This window comes from Acomys minous (genome assembly GCF_964271855.1).
Source record: "Acomys minous genome assembly, chromosome: 8".
Lineage (NCBI taxonomy): Eukaryota > Metazoa > Chordata > Mammalia > Rodentia > Muridae > Acomys > Acomys minous.
In genome coordinates, this window is record NC_140489.1 from 39,127,237 (window position 1) to 39,138,387 (window position 11,151).

General features: G+C 43.1%; 1 protein-coding gene across 18 annotated transcripts in view; it reads right to left on the bottom strand.

The window, feature by feature from the left end:
* The window catches only part of GPHN (gephyrin), a 391,499-nt gene extending 386,441 nt beyond the window's left edge, over window positions 1-5,058 (bottom strand). For all 18 annotated transcript variants that reach the window (XM_084792850.1, XM_084792848.1, XM_084792845.1 and 15 more), the window contains exon 1: window positions 4,854-5,058. In XM_084792850.1, coding sequence (XP_084648976.1) covers window positions 4,854-4,917 — 64 coding nt within the window. In that variant the 5' untranslated portion in view covers window positions 4,918-5,058. The remainder of the gene's footprint in view (window positions 1-4,853) is intronic.
* Window positions 5,059-11,151: the final 6,093 nt, after the last annotated feature.

Consider the following 11,151-nt stretch of genomic DNA (forward strand, 5'->3'; position numbering starts at 1 on the left):
GCATTACAGTACAGAGGCAAGAGATCTGAAGTTCAAGACCAACCTAGGTCATATAGCGAGGTTCCATCATAAAAAAATAAAATAATAAAATAAAATAAAGGTTCATCTTTTCCTAACATACCCTACTCTTAGTGAAAATTTAGGCAATGAATTATTTTTTTGTGAGTACCCTGGTACCAAACATTATCAGTGTTACCTACTGAGACACTGAATCCACACAGGAGCATGATCTCCGTTACTCTCCATTGCATGCTTTCATTATTTCCCTGGCAATATTGCTATAAAGGTTTTAAAGTAATAGAAATGCTAGCGGGGCATGGTGGTGCACAGCTATAATCACAGTCCTTGGGAGCAAGAGCCAGGTGGATCTCTGAGTTTGAGGCTAGCCTACTCTACAAAGCGAGTCCAGGGCAACCAGGGCTCTGGTACAAAAAGAAGGCCTGTCCTGGGGGGCAGGAGGGTGAGTAACAAGTATTTTACCGCGTGGATAATAGCTTCTTTCAAAATAGGAAAAAGGAAGTGAAATATGACACATACAAAATATACTGTCTGCTGTGTAATTGATAGACTGAACCCAAGTATAAATACTACTAAAGCTGATAAAAAGACTCTATATCTGCCCTATGTCTGTTCTCTAGTTTTGTGGTAGCAGATATTTGTTTACTAGTCTTACATTAATCATTATTAAATTACCACTAGTCTCTGCTATAAATAGTAACATAATTAGAGAACATCAGAAAAAGAAACATTACTAAAATACTAGACTTAAGTCACAGAAAACTATATAATTTTCTTTTCCTACAAATCTACACCAGATAATAACAAGTAAAATACTAATTCTTAGAGGTATATAATCTTCAACATAAAATGTTTCAATGTAGGACTGGAAAGGACTTAGGTGAGTAAAGTTGCTTCTGCCATGCCTGTCAACCTGAGTTTGATCCAAGACTCACATGGTAGAAGGACAAAACTGACTTTTGAAAGTTGCTCTCTGACCTCCACACATGCTCCATTACATTACACACACACACACACACACACACACATACACACAAACATGCACACATACACATTTAAAGATGTACAACCTAGTTTCATGTATATTCATTTTTATTTTCCTGATTAATAAACAGTATAATTTAAATAACAATATTACTTTATCACAATTCAAGATAGTCAAGCAAAAAAGAAATACCACTCTAAATATTTCCCTTCCTTTTAAAATTCCAAGGAAGTTAATTCATATGATAGCTTCACTGGCTGTACTATATTTGTTAAATTCGTAACTGAAATGAAGATGAGAAAAACACCTAGGGAATAGAGTTTTTCATCAATCAAATACCATCTTTCAACAGGCAACAACAATGTCACAAAGAAGTCAATTAAGAACTTTAGAAGTGACAATATAGAATTATTTAGTCACACTGTAAAATGTTTATAAGGGTAGACCACATTATAAGACAGATTTAGATTAAAAAAAAAAAACACTTAAAATTACTATTGTGAAACACACGAGGAGACTTTTTTGGTTCCACTCCAGCCTTGAATCTGAGATCTTTCTTTTGCCTGAGCTTGACCAGTGCTGAGGCTAAGGACACACGCCATCATGTCCTGCCTGAGCTTGACCAGTGCTGAGGCTAAGGACACACGCCATTGTGTCCTGCCTGAGTCTGACCAGTGCTGATGCTAAGGACACACGCCATCATGTCCAGCACCAGGGCATTCTCATAAACCATTCCTTCAGCTTTTAAAAAAGTCACAAGCAGCTAGGGCCACAGCACACTCCCAGCACTGGGAGGCAGAGTTTGGTGGGTCTCTGAGTTCAAGGCCAGCCAGGGCTACACAGAGAAACTTTGTCTTGAAAAAACAAGAGGGAGGGAGGAGGGAGGGAGGGAAAGAGGAAAGAAAGAAACACAGAAAGAAAACAAAAAAGAAAGCCACAAACTAGCTGGATGTGATAGCACTTGGGATAAAGTTCAAGGCAGCAGGATAAAAAGTTTAATGCTAGCTTTAAAAAAAAAAAGGCGGCAGAAATTATAACTTGAAAGAATCACAGTTTCAAATGTAGCCTTTAAATCTACTCTAAAATTCAGGAAAAACCCATTTATAGTAAAATTGTTCTAAAATCCACAAACTTGATCGACATAGCTTCACTTTCAGAGGATTGTTCTTCCCACTGTTCACACTCACATAAAATGTCAATCCATAGAATTAAGCTGTTTGGAATAAAATCAACTATTAACAGAATGGTAGCTTGTGTTATTTCTACTGGTTTTTCTCCATGCTTTTAGGTTCTTTCATAGTAAGCAATCCTGTACTTGCATCAGTAATTCCTCAAGAAAAATCCCTAGAGTCACTTCTGATTTCAAATATCCATTTTATCATCGAACTCTATTGTCCTGTAGCCATTTCATCTAAATCTACAGCTTCATTTTTCAGCTGTACCTGTATAGTTGGCCTCAGACTTTTCCTCCCAGACTACTGTACTTCATTCTCACGAGACAGCGCCTTCTAAATTGTCTTTAACTCCGTTGCCAACTTTATCTTCTCTCCTTGACATTATGCCACCTACCTCTTCCACCTGGACTTTTCAAGGCCTGTGTGCTTCATTTTTATTCTGCTCAGGAGCCTCATCTTCAACCACATATTTATTTATAAGGTTGCTGCCACTGACTTTCACTTCCCCTTTAAACTGCCCATTTCTTCTTGACCCTATTAAATGTACTAAAATTTTCACTCAGGTAATCACATTTTCTGCTATTCAATTTAAACAGATTCCCTTTAGCATCTATGCCCCAAATTCATAGGCAATATATTCAGACAACTTTTATACAGGAATGGTGCATCTTTTCAACTGGTCACTCATCAGTATTATCCCTCAGAGTATAGACAAGGGCTGTTATCTTTCAAAGCACTCGGCGAAACAATTATGTGCTGTCACTTGACCAAATTAAGATAATTAACAAAACAAAAATACAGAGTAAGACTCAACAAATCAAGCATGCTCTTCAAAAACAAACTCTACAGTTTAACTTTTAAACATCTAGGGCCTTCCAATCTCTACATACAGCTGACATACTTTGGTTTCTATAAAATGTCACATTCACTCATCTGTTATTTTTTTTAAACATGGCCAAAATTAAAAGTTAACGGTTGACAAAAGGTATGTACATTTACATTACACTGTCAGAGTCTTTTAAAACCAACAAGAGCAACTCTAAGAATTGTAAGCTACAACTGTTTTCATAGAAGGAAACAGTTTCAGCAGAAAAAGATGCACCTCATCTGCATATTCTGATGGAAGGGGGTGTCCTTCCCTGCAACTGAGTTGGATTATTTTCTTCACTCCAGGGGCTTCGAATCGGAAAAAAATTCATTAAACTACTCTTAACGTCTGCAAATACATATCGTGGAAAGGAAATTCAGTTACTGAAAAGGGGGAACCGGAACAGGGGTATCCTCTTTTCATAAAAGTCAGCAGCTAAATTAAGCATTGTAGTCGGTATCTACTGGCAAAATCAAAGATTTGTTTCCACCTTATAATAAATGCAAGTTTCATTCAATTTAGTTCCTTTCCGGGCATCATCTCAACCTGTCAGAATTCGACAAGAAGGGGGAAAAAAAATAAAATGAAGTAGGAAAAACACTAGGATTCCCAGCTACATAGCTTCTTTTTCCGAAATCTCATCACTAAGTCTTGGATTTCCTTTACTCCACATTTGGAGCCTCAGACTCCAAATATAATTCCTTAACCCCCGCTTCTCCATTCATTTACAGTCGAACCATGCCAACTCCAGAACCACAGCCGAAACCCCTACAAATAGGCTTTGCTATTCATCTTGGAAGTCGTGCTCTGCAGCAACTGTCCATCTCCAAACTCAGGGATATCACCCAAATACAACGCAACGGAATCAGACATGCAGAGCACACTCGACTTCCGCGAGGGAGGGAAACGCGACCCGGGAAAAGTGCGCTCCTCGCCAGCCTCAGGACCATCTACCCGGGCTTGAGGATGGGGGGGGGGGTTCCCAAAAGGGAGGGGGGAGAAAGGAATCAGACAGGGGGAATCCTTCCAGCTCAAGAAAAAAAGGGGGGGTGGATTTCCCGGCCACGGGAAGCAGCCGGTCCTCTCTAAGGAGAAGCAGCAGACAGAGAGGGAGGGCCCACTGCTAGGAAAGGCAGAAGAAAGGCACTTTCCGGGGTCCGGACTCGAGCCTATCACCTGGCTCCCGGGGGAGGTGAGGAGTGTCCCATCGGCTGCTGAAGGGGGGGGGGGGGCACCTGGCCCGCGAAAGGGGGCAGCAGAGGAGGAGCAGAGTTTCGCCTGCCGAACCCCGAGTGGTGTCAGGCAGGTGCCGTGGGGCCGCCGGGTGGGTGGGGGGGAGGGGAGCAAAGGGGGTGGAGATGGGATTCCCCCCTCTCGCAAGAGCTTTTAGTGGAGGAGGCGCCCGGCCAACCCCGAGCGGCATGCTTCAGACTGCGGAGCCGGGATCCCGCCGCCCGCACCGGCAGCGCGGAGCCCCGCAGCGCCCGCCGCACCGGCCCCTCGGTCCCCGGGGGCCAGAGACTTTGGCTGCGAGGGCGCTGGGGCCCGACACCCCATGGAGCCTGCCCCAGCTCTCTCCGGGGGGGGGGGCACACGGGAACACCCGGATCCCCCACCCCAAAGCAGTTCTCCGCGGTTGTAAAATACAACACCCCCCCCAGGTCCCCCTCCTCAGCCTGCCTTCTTCCCGAGGCCGCAGAGGAGGACCACCACGGGCGAGAAACCTCAGGCAAGTCGAGGACAGCGTGGCCGCTGCGGACCCCTGGACCTCCTCTCCCGCCCCCCAACCCCCAACCCCCCTAGTTACCTGTGAGGACTCCGACACGGATTTGATGGTCGTGGTTTGTGAGGATCATTCCCTCGGTCGCCATGTTTCCCAGCGCAGTCACCGCACTGACAGGAGCCGGGAGAAGCCGGAGTCCGGAGCGCGCCGGCCGGGAGCGCGCTTGCCTGGGAGAGCGCGAGAGCGAGGGCGCCCGGGGAGCGCGAGGCGAGCGGGAAGGAGGGAGGGAGCGGAGCGGGGGGGAGGGGGGGGAGGGCCGAGCGCCCGGTGGCCTGCGTGGGGAGGAGAGGCCGCGCCAGGAGTGCGCGGGTCCGCGGAGGGGGCGGAGTCGGGCCGCGCGACCCCGGGTCCGGCCGGGAAGAAGCGAGCCCCGGGGTGGGTGGGAGATGCGGCGGCCTGGCTGCGAGGGAGCGAGCGTGCGAGCGCGGAGGCGGCGGGGCCAAAGCCGGCGAGACCCAGAGGCTCTGCGGAGTGAGACCCAAGACGCCTGGATGGCAAGAGACTGAGGGTGGGGGGGGTAAAAAAAAAAAAGTGGGTGGGGGGAGCACACGCTCTGGAGGCTGCGGGGGCGGACTCGGGGACAGGGGCGGAGCTACACCCCGAGGCGTGCAACTCGTGGAGAGTGAGGGGAGGAGTGTGAGCTCCGCCGCCGCCGCCGCCGCCGCCGAGCGCCGGGAGCGGGAAGGAGCCGGCCCAGCCTGAGTGGGACGGAAGAACGCTCCGGGGCGCGCGAGTAGCGCGGGATTGGCTGGGCGGACGCGGTACGGGAGCGCGCGAGGCACGAACGCAGCCTCCTCTCCTCGGCGGGCCCCAGACAGAAGCAATCCCCCGCCGAGCCTGCAGCCTCGTCCCTTCTCCGCCGGCTCTGCCCTCGGTGGCGGAGCCAACTCCGGACCAGGTGCGGCCGCGAGCGAGGTGGGCTCCTCTCCGCGGAAGGCGCTCGAGAACCTAGAGGTGGCTTAGGGAGCCGCTCCGGTGGCAGGACGGTGGCCAGGGTGGCCGGAATCCCCTCTTGGGCAGAGACAGGTCGCCCCTGTGCCGCCTCTGCTGTGACCCGCGGTCAGCTCTTCCCCTGACTGGATTTCACTTCTCTTTAGCCCCTCTGAGACGCAGCCTTCCAGACCTTGCAGACGCAGCTTAGGCGTCTGCGGCAGAGCTTGTGGAGTGGAGATAGCACGCTTCTCTCTCTCTCGCTGCTGTCCCCTGGTTGTGGCCCTAAGCTTCCTAAGCCAGGACCTGTGCTTTTGAGTGAAACGCATCCATCTACTTAGAATAAGGACATTTGTCACACACATTGAACCCCAATCAGTTGCCATGGCATTTAAGTTTCATTTCAGTATTTCTGTAATACGAAATTACCGTGAAAATGTGCTCATTTGGTTCCGTGTCCTTTTCATAAAGTGTTATTAATCACCTCTAACTATTTTGTGTGATTGCTAAATACCATTTTCTGGCTCTGTAATTTTTAAGTGTGTTTAAGTATGTGTTTTCTCATTTGCTCACCATAGTAAAACCTAAAAGCATAAAAAAACAAAGTATCAAAAAAATGTTTAATAATCCACGCTTAGACCAAAATCCCAGAGTTGGTTTGATGGTTGTATGGGGTTTATATTATTCCAGATGGAACATATTATTACTCATCCTATTCACTGAAGATTCACATTGTGTCTTTAAATAATAGAGAGTACAAAAGAAATGATGGATGGAATTGAGGAAGGCTAAATTAGTGAGTTATTGAAAAAATATATAACTAGCATTTTTGGCAGTGTATTAAATTTTTTAAGCCAGATTGTGAAGTCAACTCTTATAATTACTACCAAAACTTCTGGTGCCAAAAGAAGCCCTCACTGGTTTCTGAAGAGGGAGATAGATGAGAAAGTATGCCCAAGTGAATCATTTAATCTCAATCTATAGATGAGAAGGTATGCCCAAGTGAATCATTTAATCTCAATCTATAGATGAGATAAAATAAGTTATTACACCATAAGCGTTCAAGCCTTTTCTATTCACTGTGCAAATTCTATAGTATTCAAAACCATTCTTAGTATTAGCTAAACCTTCCCACTAATGGATCCCTTCAAACTTTAAAGAAGTTAATAGACCAAATGGACAAGCCCCCACCTTTGAATATTTTATAGTTACTCATGTGAAAGTAACTAGCGCTTTCACAAATCAATAAGAGAACAAAAACTATCTGCATACATTAAAGTGTTAGTGAGTAACATTTTCTCTTCTGTACTATGCTTTCAACTGGGGCCTCACACACGTTAAGCAAGCACTCCACCACTGGAGTACTTCGCTAATATAATTCAGTAAAATGTAGCTGTGTAGGATGAATACAAAGTGCGTCTTCTGATTACATGGATTGTTATGTTTTAATATTAGTACTAAAATTACACAGAAAAATAATGAAATTAGACAATTGTAGTAGATGCTTGTCTTCCAGTTACTTTGTTCAATATGTATATTTCCCAAATTCCATAAGCGTTAACATTTAAATGTTATACTTTCCTGCCCCCAGTTCCTACAATTTTGCCGTCTGTGCCTTTAGCTCTCCATATATCTATGGTCCAAAAGTATTAAATAGAAAATTCTTCAGGTTAGAAAGCATATATGATATTTCATTGTATCCATGTACAATATTTTGAAGGATATAGAAAATTAAAAAACGTTCCTCAAGGTAAATCATTCAAAATTTTAAAATGCACACCATTTTTAATGTAATGCAATCACATGTAATTCCGTTTGGTCCTGCCTGTGCTGTGAATCACCCCCCTGTCCAACCCACCTAAGCGGCCCATGCCAGAGTCACTAAACATTCATCTTGGTCCCAGGATGCTAGTAATTCAGATATGCCAAGGAGAAGCTGTCAAGTGTGTTCAATGGTGGTAACTAAGGTGTACAGCAAAAAACTAATGAGAGGACTAAATAGGATTTTCTAGTACACATTGGGAGTCTCGGAATGATAAGTGGAGTTGCCATTTTACAGTATATAGACTTTGAGTACAATTACAGTATACAAGCATCTCAAAATTCACTCTAACAATTAATACCAAGAAATTTTTTCTGGTTAGTAAAACGACACTAGCAGTTCCACACATTGCCAGTTTGTCTTAGGAAACTCGTAGGACTAGGAGAAAGTTGAGTTTGTAAGAGATTGAAGTTGGCCAGGAGTTTATTGTGATTATACAGATCTAATAATTAAAAGGTTTACCATCTAAAAGATCATAAAAGGCACAAAGAGCCTCAGTGTGAAGGTGAAAAATTGTGTTCATTAGTAGAAGTCATTGTGAGGTTTTCTCTTCTTGTGGTGGTGCTTATACTTCTGCTTTTCCTTTGCTTTGTCAAAATTTCAGTATAAAAAAGGTAAAATCTCCCTACGCTTTGATAGGGTTAGAAAAGACTCAGCCCTAGACACCGTTAAAAAAAAAAACTTTTGAGAATGGATTATACTTCTAAGGCTTAGCTTGCTGTTTTTCCTTACTGGATAATCCCTGAAACTAAAACTGACTATTTAAAAGGTGCCCAAGTACCCTTTCAAATATATTTAATACCACTGGATTGTATACTTTCCCATGGGTAAGATGATAGAAATCATACATAATTTACTACAATAAAAATGTTGGGTACAGAGTGAAACTTCGATGTTAGCCAATATTTTCCACAAAGAAAGCTAAATCATCATCAAGATGAACTTCGGATTGGCTGAATTTGGCATTACATCACTACCCTAGGACTAGCATAACTAAGTACCATAAACTAGTGTAAAACTACAAATCTATATCTCACACTTCTGAGGCTAGAAATCCAAAATCAAGTTGACAGAAGAACTACACATCCTCTGAAATCTCTAGGGAAGAACATTTCTTTGCCTTTTAGATACCCAGGAAGACTGGGCTCAGCTAAATATACCTTTACCAATTGGGTTGAGGTTGAAAGAGAATAGACCTGTTTTCTTAGGTTACATTAATTCCTTGATAACTTTGCAGATAGGTGGACTTATTCCAAACCGCCCACTTCTCTCATTGCAGAAACAAAATAACAAACAAAAGCAACTTATACAAGTGTTTATTTGGGCTCCTTTGATGGTAGTAGTCCATCCTGGTAAAGAAGTAATAGTGTCCGGAGCTTGCAACAGCAGGTTACATTGCATCTTCAGTCAGGAAACAGGGTAATAAGCGGTGGTGCTCAGTTAGCTATCTGCTTTTTCAGTCCAGGACTCCAACCCAGGGATGGTACTACCAAGTTACAATGGGTCTCCCCTCCTCAGTTATCCTAATACAGAGAATTCCTCAGAGACCTGCCTTGGGGCTTGGTTTTCATGATGATTCTAAATCTCATCAACTTGACAATCGAGATCGATCATCACATCCCCCAGGTTACTCATTCTTCCCTGAGGGTACCAATACATACCACCTGCATGTTCTCCCATTGATAGTTAAAAGGTAGAGAAGTTCTCAGGTCTGTACTGAAAATTTACAACTGTAGAAAGGCCTGACTTCAAGAACGCTAGGAACAAAAAAGAAAAGTTTCTGATCCGTAAAGACAGTATCAATTTTTTTCTTAATGTAAAAAAATATACATAGAATTGTGTACTTTTAAAAAAGGAAGTACTGCTGGATAAGGGAAGTAAGAGCTTTATTAAATAAAAAACTAATATTATTTGATGTTGATTTTTTAAAAACTGACACAATTGGATATAGTCTGCTTGATAATATATAATTGTGTAATAATCAAAGTGAGAGAAATTACCATACCTGTCACTTCAAACGTTAATTGTTTCTTTGTGCTAAGAGCATCCTAAATCTACTTTCCAAGTATTTTCAAATATACAGCATTGTTAGTTATGGTCACTATTATGTATGATTGAATGACAAACCTTTTTCCCTTTTATCCAGTTATAACATACCATCTGTTTATTCACCTCTTCCATATCCCTTTCTCCAGTCTGTGGTAACCGTTGTTCTGACTTACATGAGAACACTTTTAGATTCCACTTATGAGAGCATTTATCTTTCTGTGTCTAACGTTTCATTTTGCATAGTACCTTCCAGATTCATCATGTTAACTCATGTGCAGGCTTTTTTTTTAATCACTAAATATTTTATTGCACATGCATTCACGTCTTTATCCATTCATCTGTTGTTGGACACCTAGCTTGACTCTGTGTCTTGGCTACTGTGACTAGTTATGGTTTCTCATAGATACACTAATTTCATATCCTCTCTCTTAATCTTCCTGGTTCTCTTGGTTTATTTGTTTGTTTGTTTTTTAACATGTATTCTCTGCCCTAGTGTGCGCATGTGCGCATACCTATCTGCTGGGAGGGCAACTTGCAGGAATTGTCTTCTTCCACCAACTCAAGTCATCAGCCTTGGTAGCAAGCTATCGCACCTGCTGAGCAGTCCAGCAGCTCTCCTCTTCCTCTTTTTGCGGGACCCTATACTATCTCCAGTAGTGAATCCACTAGTGTACATTCCTCCTGGTACTGAATTCCTTTCATAGGTCCACCAGCATTTACTATCATTTGTCTTTCTGATAACTGCCAGTCTATTTTGGTGAGATGTATTTTAATATGGTTTTAATTTTCATTTCTCTGCCTTATTATATATCCGTTGCTCATTTTCTTTTCTTTTTTTCTTCTGTTGCTCATTTTCATATCTTGAATATCTAACCAACTCTTGCCATGTTTCTCACTGGATTACTTAGTTGTTGAGTTTCTTACGTGGTCTGGATATTTACTCTCTTGTCAGATCCAGTCATCACCTGTCTTTGCTGCTCTATAGTTTTTTCTTCCCTCTGCTGATTCCTTTGTTTTCCTTTTTAGTTTGATGCTATCCTATTTGTCTTTTCAAATTTTTGTTTTATTGCCTGTGCTTTTAGGCATTATCCAAAAGTCCTTGCCTAATATCCACTTGCAAAATGTTTCCTCTATCCTTTCTACTATGTAGTAGTTAAATAGGTCAGGCCTTATATTTTTCTAATGATTTTTTTCAAATGCATAGAGTTTCATTTGTCTGCATCATTTTTTAATTGTGTATGTGTGTGTGTGTGTGTGTTTGCATGTGCATGCATGTCGCAGTATGTGTGTGTGGAGATCAGAAGGCAATGTCAGGAATTTAATTTTATTCTCCTTTCACTGTATGAGTCCCTAAGAAACAAATTCAGGTCCTTAGGTTTGGCAGCAGACACTTCTACCCAGTGAGCCATCACCAGCCCCCCCCCCCCACGCCAATATCAGTTACTGAAGGTACTGCTCTCTCCTCCAGCATACGCCCTCAACAATGTTGTCAAAACTGAGGTGGCTGTAGTCTTACTACAA